The 18,008-nt window shown below is 43.5% G+C and overlaps 1 protein-coding gene and 1 non-coding gene across 5 annotated transcripts in view; both read left to right on the forward strand.

Annotated features, from left to right (window-relative positions):
• LOC126263212 (membralin) overlaps positions 1–18,008 on the forward strand; it is a 540,938-nt gene that overhangs the window by 265,892 nt on the left and 257,038 nt on the right. For 3 of the 4 annotated variants that reach the window (XM_049960283.1, XM_049960280.1, XM_049960281.1), the window contains one exon: positions 10,051–10,134. The exons of the other annotated variant lie outside the window; for it this stretch is intronic. In XM_049960283.1, the coding sequence (XP_049816240.1) occupies positions 10,051–10,134 (84 nt within the window). The remainder of the gene's footprint in view (positions 1–10,050; positions 10,135–18,008) is intronic. 4 annotated transcript variants of the gene reach the window in all.
• Trnai-gau (transfer RNA isoleucine (anticodon GAU)) lies at positions 17,793–17,866 on the forward strand. Its single transcript has one exon. It is a non-coding gene; the product is annotated as a tRNA-Ile (tRNA).

Below are 18,008 nucleotides of genomic sequence, written 5' to 3' on the forward strand. Positions count from 1 at the left end.
ACCAGCCAACTAGAAACTAACTTGCATTGTTGTAGAGATGAGAAATACGAAATACTACTAAGGGAAATTTTCTATAGCATGGAAGCCTAAGGGGGGGGGGGGGGGTTGTTGGACCCATAACAAGTTTATTTATTTTTTCTTTCAAAGCAGGAATTTTCTATAAAATATAGTGACACTAACATTTCATAAAAATAGTCAACAAACAGTAACTCAAAGGGAATATGTAGTATGAAAGTTACTTGGGCAAAAGCAGAGGACATAAAAAAATTGTGGGTTCAACGACCCCCCCCCCCCAGGCGTCCTAGGGTTAAGTCTTACCGTATCGTAATTTTTATAGTCATTGCTCTCTTCTATCATTATTGGTAATCGAATTCTGACTCAGTGGTGCCTTTATTCGCTTTAAAGTCCTTGTATGTATTACGCTCTAACGTTGGCCTTAGCTATTACTCTTTCTGCGTCCGTATTTCTCAATTTCGGGTTACTGTCCGTCTTTTATTTGCACCCGCGCTTGTTGCTACGTAACCTGGTCTTTTCCGTGGTCGTGTGTTACGTTGTACGTTTTGAGTTTCAACGTCCTTTATGACAATATTTACTGAGTCGCCGTTGAGCGTACTTATGACTTCTGTCATCTTCAGTCCCAAGCAGTTATGAGAAGTAGGAATGAGATACGTTGTGTTAGTTGCTTTTTGTTAATGTGAGTTAACAATGAATGACCCTCAAAATTTTTTGAGACCATACTGAATTTCTTATAGATGGTACTTATATGATAAGTAAGGACTTAAGCAGGACAACTATGCACATAACTTAAATCATACACCGCACACACATTCCTTATATTTGCTATACGTTCCGAGATTGGTCAGAATACACACTTGGTATCAAAATTTTCAACAATTGTAAGTAAACAATTGAAAATATTTGAAGACATACTTCAGAGCCAAGATCGCGTTTAATGTTTTTAAATTTTTTTTTTTTAACTGACGACCGGTTTGAGCAGTACTTTACTGTCGCCTTTGGACGTGCAGTACGACATCGACACATACTGCATTTGTTTAACATATTTTCTATACTAGTAGGAACGAAAAACTTACGTATAATATTTTACTTTTTCAAAAATATACGTATAAAGGGTTACTCTAAATGATGGACCCATTTTCAAAAATTCTTATGTATTCAAGTAATAAACCAAAATGAATAAGCTTTATACCAATTAAAAGTGGAAGTTTCAAAGTTTTTGGTGGGCGGTGGCGGGCAGGCGGTGATGATTTCAGAAGCGGCCGGTAGAGTTCGCGCGGCTTTAAGGCCGTCATTCCGTATCACTGTAGGTCGTGAGTGAGATGGCGGCTGTGGAGCACAAGGTTTTCTGCGTTCTTAAGTTCGCGAAAAGTTCCGTACCAAATTTGGTATTCAACCAGCAATTCGCAAAAGCATTAGCTGGTGGTTTAAGCAGTTTAAACCGACTGGGAGAGTGTGTAAAGGAAAAAGCACAGGCCGACCGCGTGTGTCAAGAGGATGATGTCCGATGAATTCAAGAAAGCTTTGTGCGCCGTCCCAGTAAGTCTACCAATAGAGCCAGTCGAGAACTTGGAATACCCCAACCAACTGTATGGAAAGTTCTGAGACGGTGTTTGCTATGAAATCCCTACCGATTACAACTTGTACAGGCTCTCAACCCCAGTGACAAAGAGAAGCGTCTCGCATTTTGTGGTTATGTCGTAACAAAGATTGACGATGTCGCTTTCCTACAGCGTGTAAATTTTAGCGCTGAAGCGACGTTCCACCTTAGTGGAAAATTCAACAGACACAATGTTCGTATATGGTGTTTGGAAATCCACATTCACCATTGTAACACGGAAGAGTGTCACCAAAGATGAACGTTTTCTACGCCGTATCCCATACAAAGGTTTATGTACCATTTTTCTTTGCGGGAAGGACTGTAGTGGGAATCACATACCTGGACATGTTGGAACAATGGCTGTTCCCTCAAGTTGTGGAAGATTCCGAGGACTTCATTTTCCAACAGGATGGAACTCCGCCCCATTGGCACTGTGATGTACGAGGCTTTTTGAATGACTCCATTTCTCAGCGCTGGATCGGTCACAGGGGACTTGGACCTGGCTCTGCACTTCTGGTCACCGAGATCTCCTAACCTCACACACTGCGACTATTTCTTATGTTGTTATGTGAAGGAAGCTGTTTACGTCCTGCCTCTGCCAACCACTCTGAACGATCTGCGGAACCGGATCACTGCTGCCGTGCACTCAGTAACAGCAGATATATAGCTTTCGCTTGTGTGGGACGAGTTTGGCTACCGCGTCGTTGTTTGGCGTGCAGCCAATGGTGGCCACATTGAACATTTATAACATTTATCACTTTTATAGTTAATAAATAATTGTTAAAAACTTATTAATTACAAATTATTAAATTGATATCAAACTGAAAAAAACTTTGAAAGTTCCTCTTTTCATGGGTATAAAGGTTGTTGATTTTGCATTTGTACTTGAATGAATACGAAGTTTTGAAAATGGGTCCATCATTTAGAATAACACTGTATTTTGACAGTGCTGAAAATGTAATTAGTTTGGAAATGCAAGCTGTAGCAGCAAGTAGATCATAATTAATCAGCACGCCGTTCATAAAAGTACTATTTACAATCATGTTGCTGTGCAACTTTCGACGATTGCGTGCGACCACACACATGCTCGTCTGGAGATGTATTGAATCGGGCGCTGTGTGAAGCAAGCTATCTCTTCATGTCCGCTATTTGTGGCAGCGCGGTGAGAGATGTTACTTTTTGCGTTTACTTTAGATATTTAAATGCGATCTTGGTTTTGAAACATATCTTCAAATATTACAGTTCGCGGATGCTCCTTGATATTTTTCAAAATATTGTAGCTTTTCTTCATATTAGTACAAGGATCAACATTAAGTTAACATTATTTATCCTGATTTAATTTTTCGGTTTGTGCAATGTGTTAAAGCACTTCCTGTCACTAGTAGAGGAAAGGAACATTTTGCACTGCGCTCGCCGTACAAAGCTAAGGCCTCTGCAGCCTTCTGTCCTGCATTTTGAGTTGTTATTTTGAAGATAGCAGTAAAGCCTGAGAGTAAAGCGAAAAAAAGCCACTTTAACTGACGTAAACAAATTCGGCATCGAGTTGGGAGGTATCATATGTTAAACCCAAAAGTTTGAAGCTTTTAAATCCGTTGTAACATTGAATTACAGCTAGCTATTGTTGGAGGAATGTCAGTGCACGTTTAAGTTTGTGAAGCATATGAGAAGTTTGGTAATTAGAAGAAGATATGTTCTTTATTTCGCCGAGATATGTCGTGCAGTTTCAGAATTTCGACCTCTTGGCGCTCGGCAGAAGGACGAATAAGTGAGCTGTCGGAAGCACGATGTGTGTCGTACATGATACCACAGGCCAGAAAAAGTTCAGCTGCGAATGTGAACGTGGAAAAAAAAAAAAGACAGAGGTGTCGTTTATGATACCTCGGGGCTGAAGAGCGCGTGGTAGTGTCTGTGGATAATTTACGGCTCCAGTGGCCGACTTGTACCGTCCTGACGTGCCGGTGATGGGCGTCCTCCCGCGACGCACTGGCCACCGTAAATCGCCAGAGCCTGCTGTGACGCCGTGACGGAGATTCTTAAGTTCAGCCGCTGTGCACTCTTTATCAAAGCCGGAAGTGGGCTGTAGTCGCACTTCATGTCTCGAATTAACACAATTTTCAAGACCATTGGACAGCGAAATTTGTTCGCGACTTCTGTCGGGATGCCTTTGCTAGGCAACTGCCTAACAGACGCTGGTTCACACACAGTCCACCAGGCGTCGCAGTGCACAGAACGCTCGTCCTTATCGTAATCACACGAGTACGTCGCTTCATACACCAAAGTAAAGTTGCGTTTTTACGACAGATAGTGTATTTTTTTTTCTTCGGTGCCTGATTGTAAGCCTGTTGAGGCTAGTCAAGGATCTGATTTCACCACAACTCGAGACTCCGCGTGAAGTCCGAATTTGAAACTCCATGAAAGATAATACGATCCGCAGAAAATCACTGCGCATTAATACACTAATGTCTGTGAAGTCGCTCTCACCGAGCGAGGTGGCGCAGTGGTTAGACACTGGACTCGCATTCGGGAGGACGACGGTTCAATCCCGCGTCCGGCCATCCAGATTTAGGTTTTCCGTGATTTCCCTAAATCACTCCAGGCAAATGCCGGGATGGTTCCTCTGAAAGGGCACGGCCGACTTCCTTTCCCCATCCTTCACTAATCCGATGAGACCGATGACCACGCTGTCTGGTCTCCTTCCCCAAACCAACCAACCAACCAACCAAGTCGCTCTCTCCCTCGTCCTTACCGTTCGACTCTCGCGCAGCGGTGATCAAAGCAGCGTTTCAGAAACGTTCCGCCCATGGAACTTACCAAAACTGATAATTTCCTATTCTTCCTCAATGAAGTATACGTCTCGTTACTTGATTTACTTACAGACGTCTCATATTAAAAAAAAAAAAATGTTTCTTCTGCGCACAAATTATACCGCAGTAATTCTGAGAAAATAAGTGAAATTGAGGAAATACTCCTCAGTACTATTTTAATTTTATTTCCCCCTATTGAATATAATTTTCTTTTGGTTGTTACTGACAAAGGGAGACCACGACATTGGGATTACGGATTTACTTCAAACTTTGTGAACCTTCAGTAGGTAATTAAAACAACATAATGTACAAGTACTAAGTTGCGCTATTATGGTAATTCCGAGAAAATCGCAAGAGAACATTTACGCGTCTCTTATGTAACTGATGTATATGTGCGTAGGTGCCGGACGTTAGCGTTAATGGTGGTGAAGCGGTTAGCGTTCGAGCTACGGAAGACGAACGTGTATGAGGCGACGATTCGACTCCAGCTCAGACCTTCATTTTTGTAGCACATGTGTAAATTCTCTGATATTCAAAAAATTAGCACCTACAGTATTCGTTATTGCTACGTCACATCGCTACGCAGGTTAACTGCCAAATGGGGCCTGCCTCTACAACTCGAAGCGTCGAGATGCAAAGTAGTTTCGTGTAGCTTACCAGATTGCATGTGTAAGGAATTTCGCAAATCACGACAGGTATCCATTTTCAGCAGGACTATTTGTGTTTCTTCATTTACTTGTCGATAGTTATAAATATGTTTGTTCTAATAACTAAATTTAATTAAAAGTGGTTAATAGTCAAATAACAGGAAATTCACTAAAACTTCATGCAAATACAGGAGTTTATTTTTAGTTACATTATCTCCCAAATATCGTGTAAATTAAATAATATGACCAGTGATGAAAAATATATAGATTAAAAATTAAGTTAGAGCGGGAGTCGAACCTTCGCCTCATACACGTTCGTCTTACGAAGCTCGAAAGCTGACCACGAACTCTAACATCAGGTACCTACGCACAGGCACATCCGTTAATCTCGTATAATAGACGCGTAAAACTTGTCTTGCGATTTTCTCTGAATTGGCAGAGTAGCGCACCTTACTACTTACACGTTGTGTTGTTTTAGTGGCCTACTAAAGGTGTACAGACCCTGACGTAAACATGTGACCCCAACGTCGTGGCCTCCCCTTGTAAGATTCACAGTAGTTGAGCACTTATGCAGGCACAAAACATGGTTCTGCCGTCTTACTGCACTAATATGCGCAGGACGTTACGCAGTACTACATAAATAAGTTTGATTTTTTCGCTCCGTCAAACATATTTTGGGAATCCGTGTGTTAAACAAATCCCAACATCGGTATCACTTGTTTGCTAACGTAAATAAGAGTCAACAAACTGCGACGTAAGTGACTCAGATAATCATATCATTCTCCCTCCCTCTCCCCCTCCCCCCCCCCCCCCCTGCGGCCCCTCCCTCAGCCTGACAACTGTATGCGCACATGAATCTTCTCCGTAGGTTAGTGAAGAGAACGTTGCTTCAGTAGGTAAACTAGTGGCGAGAGACTGATGAGTGCATCTTGCTACCAAACAAAAGCATTCTTGAGTCTGCATTTATGTATATTTCACACTATTCTGAAAGAGCAGTCATCATAGTTCTTGAGTGAGCAGCGTCTATCATGTAGTACCTCGCACTACCGAGAAAATCCCCTATTCTCTACGGAAAAACAAAAGTTACAAGTGATACATATAAATGAACATCGACGGAAGCCCTACAGTCTTCTGACCCAGTGGGAAAACAAGGTATCTGATAAGGAGAACACACTTGTAGCAGACTAAAAATACCAATCTGTCATGGAGAAAATGTTGGTTTCTTTATTTACGCTAACGACATCGTTGATACTCGTTGTGAAACGATTGTCTTAGGGGAGTGGTACGCAGAAAACTGACACCAAGTGATGGTTCTGTAATAAAGTCACAGCGCTAGCCCACCATTCAGATGTTTCATTTTCTCATTTCCTATTTTTTAATGTAATTTCTTTCTAGTTCTTTCTCTATTTGTGCAGTCCATGCTAATGTCGATTTATTTTTCTAGAAATAAAGGACCATTTGTTCCTGTAGCCTGTTGTCATTCATTCGGTAGAGGTATCCAAAAAAGATTAATCTTCGGTTAGCCATTACTTCTGATATTTTCTCTATATATTTTGTAGATCTCCTCATTACCCAGCCATCTACAGTTTGTATTGCAGCGATTATTTTCTAATAATTCGTCTCACAGGTACCTCTATTCTGTTTAGCTTATAGCTCACCTTTAGGCACCTGCATCCATATAAACATTCTGGTTGTACCACTGTGATATGGTGTTTCGGTTTAGTTTTTATAGAAATGCGTTCTTGTTGTAAATGTTTTTTGTCAAACCATTTGGTCTTTCCATTTTGTTAAGTCTTACATCTATTTTAAATGTTTCTAGTCCACATTATGATCTTATATTTTTTTTCTATTTTGTACGTCAAAATCGCAACAGCATTTCACAATACTGTAACCGGTTTCGTCCAGCTAGTGTTTATTTTCAGTAAAGTTGACAATGTAGCGGGAACGTTATTAGTCGACCACAATATTATTGCACCTGGGATTGAGGACGCTTGGACGCTTTGGTCGCTTTATCACGATTCAGCTTGTAATCGGTGTTGATAGTATAATGTACACTTGATCTGAAAGCATTGACAGTGCAATGCATTTTCCTTAGTCAAAACTTTATTTTTTTGCTGTAACATCATTGAATGTTTTCGATAACGGCGAAGTGCAGTAACTTCGTGTTTGAGTAATATTAGTAGATCACGATATCATTGCACTTGTCCGTTATCGAAAATAGGCGATGATGGTACAGTAAACAAGTAAAGTCTTGACTAAGAAAAATTAATCGCATTGTCAATCCTTTCAGATCAAGTATGCATTATACTATCAACACCGATTACGAACTGAGTTGCGATAAGGCGACCAAAGCGTTTTCAATCCCTGGTGCAATAATATAGTGGTCGACTAATACATTATAGTGCGGACACTATTACGTGACGGTCGGGCCCGAGCGTAAACAATCAAGACCTTAGATTGTCCCAGGGGTGAGAGAGCGTTATAGGTAACAAGCCCCGCTTTCCTCTTACAAGGCTGGCGGTGTACAACTGTGTTCTGCGCTTTTGCGAAAGCGGAACTGACAGATGGCCGTAGGGATCACCGATCCCTTCTGGTGTTCAGAAAGTCGTACACGAACCACATGGTGTGTCAGGATTAGCCTCTTGACTCCTTTCAGAGTAAGAAAGGAAAACAACGAGCAACGCACAACCCAAAGCAACGCTGAGTCGCGTAACACTTGTTAGCGGCAACCGCACAGTTGCTTGTTGAGGTTTACAGTGTCTTAAACGACGTAGTCCAGGCCCGATCTCTGCTGGTGTCTTACGCAACTATATTTCAAAATACTCCCACCTAAAACTGCCGCGTGAAAGTGTCCACGTAATACCAATTGCACGATGTATCCATAGTCTGAGGTTGACCACCAGTTAAGGCGTTGTGAAATGTTCATGTGAGTGTGTCATAAAAAAAAAAAAAACATAAGAAAGGTGGTATTTGCTACAGAAAGAGTCGAGATATGGTAGTGGTTCTGTAAGTCATTTCTACTGGTGTGTGTGTACATGGATATGAATCGCGATCGTTTTCCAGTCACTGGAAACCGTTCTCAGCGTAAGCGATCTGCGATGGATTGTAGTTAAGCGTGGGGCTAATTTACTAGGAAATTCCTAATAGACAGTGGCGCAAACTATGACAGTCTGGGGCCTAAGCGTGCCCTGTCCCAAAAGATTGTTGCTCATGCTGGAGGCGATGCTCTCGACATTTAGGAGGAATGTGACGAATTGAGTGCGCTACGAGTGTGTTAATTCTGTGGACTGGGCGAGTGTGGGCCAGAAAGGGAAAGGCGGTACAGTTGCGCTTGTGGGAAACGTGTTGTGTGGGGGCGGCGGCGGCGGCGGCGGCAGGAGGAGTCGGGAGGCCAGCGTGGTGGGCTACGGCGCGGCGTCGCTATGAAATATTCATGGCCCCGGGGATGGCTTGGGCCGGACTATAAGGTGAGCGCCACCCCCTTAAGAACATGAGATGGGATTTCTGTTTCAGCTCTTCAGGCGCGCCGCGCTACGCCTTCTGCTCTCTCTCGCCCTCTTCCTCCCTCGCTCCTTCCCTCTCTCTCTCCCCCCTCCCTCTCTCTCCTCTCCTCTCCTCTCCTCTCCTCTCCTCTCCTCTCCTCTCCTCTCCTCTCCTCTCCTCTCCTCTCCTCTCCTCTCCTCTCCTCTCCTCTCCTCTCCTCTCCTCTCCTCTCCTCTCCTCCTCCTCTCTCTCCTTCTTTCACGCAGCTTCTTGCGTCGGAAATCTTTCCCGACACGCCTCACACGGAAATTTCACATCTCTTTCTTAAAACCGGCGATTTAATCCCCAGTGTAACATTAATCGTTTGATTTGACAGTGATGACCATAATAATTTCCAATACGAATTGAATGGTGGACTATTCTTGGTTCCCAAACTGTATAGGCCATTATTGACAAAGCAATCTGGAGGCGATTTCGGGACAAAGAATTGGATACTTTGGTCATCCTGATGTAGGTTTTCCCTGGTTTTCATAATCAACTGCATGTGAATGCTGGAAAGGCAGCTTAGTCAATTTGTGGCTCTTTCCTCCCAAATCCTTACTGAACTGAGATAGTTTACCAACTGTAATGATGTCGACGAAATGTTGGAGCCTTCCTGCTGCCGTTCTGCCTGTAAAGTGCCCCATTTTACACGTGTATCTTGTCGATGCAGCTCCATCAGTAACCAATTCTCACTGTGACGTGGAAGCCCTACACCTGTCCGCGTATGATAGAAATGAAACCATTACTGTAATTCAACTGAAGTAAGAATGATTTAGGAATGAGAGGGAGAAACTATTTGATAGGAATCAGGGATGCTTACCCATAGCTATGCTTTCCGGAATAAACAGTAAAATGTAAAGTTCATAATTTCACGCGGCTCTCGTCTTTTTTTTTCCCCATTCTGGCCGATGACGGAAAGGAGAGAGACGTGCATAATAAGAGATCGGCCTCCTGTTTTTCACGGATGTTCTGAAAAACACTTTGCACTCTGTGACTACTTGACGTTTGTGATTGTGGAATGATTGCACTGCTCAGTATCTGTGCTAGAGCATCGCCGCTTCCCACACAAACTTGGATCTATGGCGCTTCTTATGCTGACTAATATGTTATACTGTGAAGGTTTCTAGTATTCAGAGCTGTTTTTATTTATTTATTTTTATGCTCGCCTTTGCTGATTGCCACGTAACATTCGGTAGAGTTTCCTTTCTGTAGTTTCGTTGGGAATTTTTCCACTTCCATACACTTTCCCCGTTTGTTTACGTCTATGTCCCACAATGCATTTTATTCCAATTGTTAGTCACATAAGATCCCTCAAGACTCGTGCCCTTCGCGTCCAGGGTTCTCTCGGCCGCCTCATTCTGGTTACGGAACTTGGCCCTTTCTTCCCCGCCATTTGTACTCTTTTTGCCTGTCATTTGGTTCCGCCCTCCGTGACGCCTGTTGACGCTGTCTGTTTCAGTGGACGTGCTGCAGATGCTGGAGTTCAACGTGACCATCACGTTCCCCGCCGCGCCGCTCCTCACCGTTATTCTCGCTCTCGTCGGTAAGTTCTTTCCGGGCTCTCCGTTCTCTTCGCTTCCGTTGACGCTGCGCGGGGTGACGGCTGCTTTCTTCTTCTCGCACTACTGGCGCTCGGCTACACTATTTTTTACCCTATTTGAGAGTAACGAGCGTATGTTTCTTGTAGTCTGTTTTCCAATTTCTGAAATGATTAGTGGATACCTTGTTGTGATTCGTTTCAGCGACAACAGTGAGGCGTGCAACGTGACCAACTTATTTTATGTTTGGGTCCACGGGATTCGTCGTACGGATTAAGCACGTGGCTGGTGGTGCAGACTCTGTGGTCTCAGGTGGTTTTAAGCGCTCGATTACAGTGATTGGATAGAGAGTCTTCTGCTGTCGGTTGCTTAGCCCAGGACATTTCGTATGTCCCATAACCTGTGTTTGCCCTTCTGTGAATCAGTCTTTATAGGACAGAACGTTATCAGCTCCTCTTGGCTTTCACTACTCTCCCTTAAAAAATCAGACCATGTGCCTTGACTGACTAGTGAGAACAAGCGTGTGGATATGCGGTGCTCAGTATAGAAATCTTTAATTTAAAAGAAAATCCAATGAAATACAACATACAAAATTGTTAAGACTTTCGTGGCCACTCGTTGACAAAACTGTCTGTTGGCTTCTGCCTCAGGTTCTTCGGCCGAGGTTCGTCTGATGATTTTTCTGACGTTTCTCCAGCACGAGTGGCTGGCATTGTCAAAGTTTCACCCTCCAATCCACTACTACCAATGGAGGCTGAAACTTTGACAGTGACAGCCACTCGTGCTGGCGAAACGTCAGAAAAATCATTAGACGAACGTCGGCCGAAGAACCCTAGACAGAAGGCAATAAGCAGTTTGTCAAATACAACATTTAAAATTACTAACTCTAGCTACTCACGAAACCAGTAATCGTTAAAAAGTGAACTCTGTTTTGTTTGATGGCTAAGACAGTAAATGAGATATCCACGTCTTCTATATAATTTAACTAGCATTACATATTGTTTCCCCTCTCTTATTCATAAACACACGCTTTTCGTAGCTATTCGAAATCGATTTGAGGGAATACCGGAATGACTGTTAAGTCCTCCGCCCCTATCTTCTACTACTACCCATACTGCGCTGCGCGACATGAAGCATTTCAAACATACTTGACTTACTGGGTTCTGATACATCTAGCTTCACTGACGTTACTGTGCACAAATGTCGACTGCGTAATCGAAGTGATTCGGTTCCGACTGTGATGGCTCACTTACACAGCTAAGGAAAACTCCGTTGGTCGTACTGCATACACTCTCCGTTGTGTGAGAGGCTCTTCAGAATACGAACTGACTCTTAGCTATGACACACCTGCACAACGCAGAGGGCGGAAGTCGGTGCTTGGTATTCGCGATGAGATGATACAGTATTACACGACCACCATTTAAATTGATCCTACTAATCTCTGTTTCAGTTTATCTTCACTAATACGCTCACCTAACACTGGGAAGAAGTGACAAATTTCGTGGAATTCACCTATTACTACTGTTTTTCTTGGCGAAACGTACTTGTTAAGGACATAAGGCATGCAAATTGTGTCACTCGTCTCCAATCTCTCACAGAATTCACTAATACGGTCGCCCACTATGATTCATTATTCACTTTTCGTGTTGAGTTGATAGTTATGTAGGATAGCAGACCGTTTAGGATTGTAGTACGAGCCGACATTTACATTAACAGAGGCAAATAGCGGTGAGGAACTAGTTCTGTAACATCTATTAACAATTATCGTCGAACTACAGTATTCTGTATGTGCTTACACAAGTTGGTAGTGAACGCAATGGAAATTGGAATCTACAGTACTAAACCGCTGTCAGGAAATCCAGCACTACTTCCAGTATGACCATCTTAGCGGCCTCCTGTGGCAACGAAAATTTGATTTCGAATAATTCAAGTAACTATTGACCGTATTTAAAATGCTATCATAACGTACTCATTAGATATAATCTTACGTATTATATCTAGGAACGGGGCGTGTGTTTGTCTTACGGCAACGTAACTGATGGCGCCCAAATCCAGTATTTGAGAAAGAGAGCACGTAGCAATTTACAACAAATTTTAAGCAGAATTTCAAACGTTTCCAAAATGTTTTATTGCTTACGTGCGTAAAGACAAGTATTTAACACATTAACTGATTTGTAATCAGATTTTTGAAGCTGTTTTATACATAGGGGCTCGATTCTTTAAAAAGTTGGGGGTTTGTTGGTAAAGTCTTTATTTTAAAATAAACTTAGCTAAGATACAGCAGACAGTGCGGCCAGTTGTATGAGCTGGTAGGTTCATAGCTGCCGAATTATGAGGCTAAACAAATTTTTTTATTAAGTGGAACTGTGGCATTTGAGAGTGTCTTCGTAGAGCACTTCCTGGACATAACTTGGTCGGAAGCTGAAAAAATAGTAACAAGAGTTTGAGTACAGAGGTATTTTTTTTGTACCGAAGTAGGTTGAGAAATTGGCGGAGTGGTAAAAAAAGTCGCGAACTATCGTCAGTATATTAAACCTGTTGAAATTTTTGCGTTAAATCAACGAATACAATTCCGAAAGTGCAGGTTCGGTGAAAATTACTCGATGCAAATGCAAAGTAGACAGCAGATAGGTGGTGTATGAATACAACGCAACAAGATCGATGCGCGAAGCTACATCTGCTACCACCGTCATACCTTAGCAGAGGATCTATCAGAGGACCCCAGAAAATTCTGGTCCTACGTAAAACAACTAAGCGGGTCGAACGCTTCTGTTCAGTCACTAACTGACCAGTCTGGTGTGGCTATAGAAGAGAAGTTTTAAATTTTGCTTTAAACAAATTATTCTTGCAGGAGAATCTTACAGACATATCGCCGTTGATCGTCGCACAGGCTGTCGTAGGGAGGTACCCCCTGCCGTAGAGAAGCAACTGAAAGATTACGTTATGTTGATCTGTACGGCATCTGTTCTGTCGGACATGTCTGACTGAACATAGACCACACACTGGTATGATTTAGCGGCCGTGATTATCGACAGGGACACTGCATCGACGCATGACGAGATCGGAATTTGGGTCAGTCGGGAATCGTGTCGTGATGGCCGAGGTGGTTAAGACAACTGTTCTAGAGAAGCGAAGCATCCGGGATTGAATCCCGGTCCGGTACGAATTTTCAGTTGGCAAAATTTTCCTGAATATTAACCGAAAGAGTTGAAAACAGATGAGAGTTGAAAAAAAAAGTGTCGCCTTCGGATGCAACCCGAATTTGCTTTTACACAGAGTACTCTGGCCACTTTCTTAGCTTGCATTTATCGCAATTCTCTCGCCCAGCGCAAAGTACCAAACGGCTGAAAAAAAGAGCAGCTGACTCCTGTGTGTAGGAAGGGTAAAAGAACGGATTTACAAAATTAGCCACATTTCCTTAACATTGGCTTACTGCAGAACTTTTGAACCAGTTCTGATTTCGAATGTTATAAATTTCCTGGAGATCGAGGAACTTCTGTCCAATCAGGACGGATTTAGAAAGCATCGCTCGTCCAAAAGTCAGCTCGTCTTTTTCTCACATGATGTCCTGCCAACGATGGATGAAGGGCAACAAGCAGAACCCATATCCCTAGATTTCCGAAAAGCGTTTGACGCGGTGCCCCACTGCAGACAGTTAGCGAAGGTACGAGCAAAATTATTAGGTTGCCAAATATGTGAGTGGCTCGAAGTCTTTTAATTAATAGAACCCAGTAGGTTTTTCTGGACGGTGAGTTTTTGTCAGACAAAAGGGTATCGTCAGGCGTGCCACAGGTAAGTGTCAAAGGACCGCTCTTATTCTTCGTATATACATAAATGATTTGACAGACAGGATGAACAGCAATTTGCGGCTGTTGATGACTCTGTGGTGTCGTCGTTGAGTGACTGTAGGAGGATAGATGACGACTTAGAAAAAATTTCTACTTGGTGCGATGAATGGCAGCTACCTCTGATTGTAGAAAAAATGTAAGTTAATGCAGATGAGTAGCTGTGCTGCTTGACACAGTCACGTGGAAAAAATATCTAGACGTAACGTAGCAAAGCGATGTGAAACGGAACTAGTACATAATCACTGTAGTAGGGAAGGCGAGTGATCAGTTTCGGTTTATTGGGAGAATACTAGGAAAATGAGGTTGATCTGTGAACGAGACCTGTCGAGAATACTAAGGCGACCCATTTTTGAGTACTGTTAGAGTGTTTGGGATCCCCACCAGGTCGTACTAAAGGAAGACATCGAAGCAGTTCAGAGGTGTGCTGCTAGATATGTTACTGGTAGGATATATCAGCACACGAGTATTACGGAGATGCTTCGTGAACTTCAATGGGAATCCCTGGAACGAAGATGACATTCTTTTCGCGATGCACCTTTGAGAAAGTCTAGAGAACCGGGATTTGGGATTGACTGCACAACGATTTTGCTCCCGCCAACGTACATTTCGCGTAAGGGCCACGCAGATACGATAATTGAAATTAAGGCTCGTTTCTCTCGATCTGTCTGCGAGTGGAACTGGAAAGAAAAAACCAAATTGTGGTATGAGGTAACCTCCTCTATGCACCACACACTGGCTTGCGGAGTATATATAAGGATGGATGGATGGAATGAAAAGAAAACATTGATACCAGAAACATAGTCGTGGTGAACGGTAGAGAATAATGAGAAAATAACAAGTATGGAGCAGCACAGATCATAAAGGGCATGATGATTTACAAGTATTTAGAGATGGAAAGAAATTGAGGTTTGTAGAGGTTGGTATCTGACCAGTTGAAACACCAACGACAAAAAAGATAGATAAACCTCACACTGGCTTTTATAGACTTTCTATAATTACAGACGAATGTTCGAATTACGAACGAATGTTCGTAAGGACGTTGACGAGTCCAGGACGGCTTGGCCTATGGCAAAGCGATAGGGTTCTCAAGGAAAGTGAGTGGAGAATGGCGAAGCCCCCGTGAGGAACATTCCTGGCGGTGATGCACTCGAGTGGCGGTCCCCAGACGCTCGCCGCAGCTGGTGCGGGGGCGTTGCACGCGGCCTTTACTAATGCACCCAGCCGAGGCGCGCTAAATGTTGCAGCGCCCGCAGCCGCCGCCTTGAGGTGCTCGGATTAGGCCTGCTGAAATATTCAGACGGTTTCGCTCTGCGTACCCCACTACGTCCGCTGTCACCTTTGCTAAACAAAGAACAGCTCGTCTGCCGCACACGAGGCGCCGACGGAGCAAAGCACACGTCCCGTCGGCACCTTTGGCCTTCGTCACAACCTCCAAGATTTACGAGAGCAGTAGTCACAAAGTTTTAATTATCTCCTCGAAAAAATAAAGTTACGTAGTTAACGTTTCGTTCACTTCTAGATTTGTCTCTGCTGTCCGAGATTATGTTGAAGTCTCCAATTCTTTTTTCAGGTGATAAGAAACACCATTGACTATTCGTTATTGCGTTAGTTTTTCGGGCGATGCGTTAAGAACACCCCCTCCCCACCTCTCTTTCTCCTCCCGTTTCCATCTTCCCTCTCAACTACAGTGAAGCGCCAAAGAAAGCGCCCAGGCATGCGTATTCAAATAAAGAGTAAACAGGCAGAATACGGCGCTGCTGTCGGAAACGCCTATTTAAGACAACAAGTGTCTGGCACAGTTGATAAATCGATTACGGCTGCTACAATGGCAGGTTATCAAGATTTAAGTGAGTTTGAACGTGATGATATAGTCGGCGCACGAGCGATGGATACAGCATCTCCGAGTTAGCGAGGAAATGGGTATTTTCCCATACGACCATTTCATGAGCGTACCGTGAATATCAGGAATCCGGTAAAACATCAAATCTCCGTCAGCGCTACGGCCGGAAAAAGATCCTGCAAGAACGGGACCAACGACACTGAAGAGAATCGTTCAGCGTGATAGGAGTGCAACTCTTCCGCAAATTGCTACATATTTCAGTGCTGGACCATCAACAAGTGTCAGCGTTCCAACCATTCAAAGAAACATTACAGATATGGGCTTCCGGAGCCGAAGGCACAGTCTTGGCACCTTTGATGACTGCACGACATAAAGCTTTAAGCCTCGCCTGGGCCCGTCAGCAGCGACATTGGACTGTTGATGTCTGGAAACATGTTGGTTGGTCAGACGAGTCTCGTTTCATATTGTATCGAGCAGATGGACTTGTGCGGGTATGGAGGCAACCTCGTGAATCCATGGCCCCTGCATGTCAGCAGGAGACTGTTCAAGCTGGTGGAGGCTCTCTAATGGTGTGGGGCGTGTGCAGTTGGAGTGATATGGGACCCCTGATACGTCTAGATAATACTCTGACAACTGACACTTACGTAATCATCCTGCCTGATTACTTGCATCCATTCCTGTCCATTGTGCATTCCGAAGGATGTGGGCAATTCCAACAAACCAGTGCGACACCCCACATGTCCAGAATTGATAAGACTGGCTCCAGGAACGCTCTTTTGAGTTTAAACACTTCCGTTGGCCACCAAACTCCCGAGACGTGAGCATTATTGGGCATGTTTGGGATGCCTTGCAACGTGCTGTTCTAAAGAGATCTCCATCCCCCTCGCCCTCTTCCGGATTTATAGACAGCCCTACCGGATTCATGGTATCAGCTCCTTCCAAGACTATTTCAGACTCTAGTCGAGTCCATGCCACGTCGTGTTCCGATACTTCTGCGTGTTCGCGGGGGTCCTACACGATTTTAGGCAGGTATTCCTCTTCCCCGCTCTCTCTCTCTCTCTCTCTCTCTCTCTCTCTCTCTCTCTTTCTCTCTCTTGTTAGTTCTTAAGTGTAGTGTACAAAACTAGAAATATTTCTATGCAAATTTATTCGTTCTTTTCGGGTTAAAAAAATGTAAAAAGTTAAAATGATCCCTTTGTGAAACTCAGCAAAATTACGTACGATTTGACACTGCACTACAGCAGTTTGTTATTTAACGTTCGGCGGAACAATACTAACGGGGGGTCGCTATAATATTGGGCAAGAACTATTTGGGAACCTTGGGAACCAATTAACCTTTGCTACCTGACGAGAACAAGTATTATTCTTCTGCGTGTGTCCTCTGTGTGTTACTGCAGATTACGCGGGCCTGTCCAAATTCCTACTTTGAAAGCAGTGCGTGAGAGCGGCCATAGTTGTATACTATCGCATCAACTTGCGAGACGCAACAGTTCTAAATGTATACCAACCTGGTGTCTTGATGATGATGATGATGATGCTGTCGTCCCAGCGCAGAAACAGCACATAGGTCGCAGTTTTCGGCTCTTTTGATGTAAGACTGGAATGAAAATTACTAGTGAGTGGGCTAAGGCTCCCAAACTGCTGAAAAAGAAATCCAGTTTAAAGTTTAGCATGATTAAACGGAATAAATTAGACGACAAAACTGTAAACTGCTTACAACAGATAAAATAAATCTTCGACTTACGTCACATTGTTCATACAGTTAACGATGCTGTTGCAGCTTACAAATTTTATATACAGCACATTAAAATGTTACTTCTGTACACTCAATTTGCTCTGCATATTGCGCAGAGTCGCGGTATCTTAGTATGTACGTACGTTTATGTAAACTGAAGGGGCAGGGAGAGGAAGGAAAGGAAAGGGAAGCTGGATCCGGACTTCATGCGGAATCAGCGACGACGAGTGAAAACAGTGTGTGCAGGTGGCGTAATGGTTAACGCAACTGCCTGATAAGCAGGAGATCACGGGTTCGAGTCCCGGTCCGGCACACCGGCACACATTTTCTCACGTCGCCACTCCTTCTGCACAAAGTCCCGACGCAGCTGACATCACTAATCCTTTCGCTTTCTTTTCCTTTCTCCCTCCTTCACGTTCCTCCCTCCCTCACCTTCAGTTTACCAGTTTATATAAC

Source organism: Schistocerca nitens, chromosome 6 (assembly GCF_023898315.1).
Source record: "Schistocerca nitens isolate TAMUIC-IGC-003100 chromosome 6, iqSchNite1.1, whole genome shotgun sequence".
Taxonomy (NCBI): domain Eukaryota; kingdom Metazoa; phylum Arthropoda; class Insecta; order Orthoptera; family Acrididae; genus Schistocerca; species Schistocerca nitens.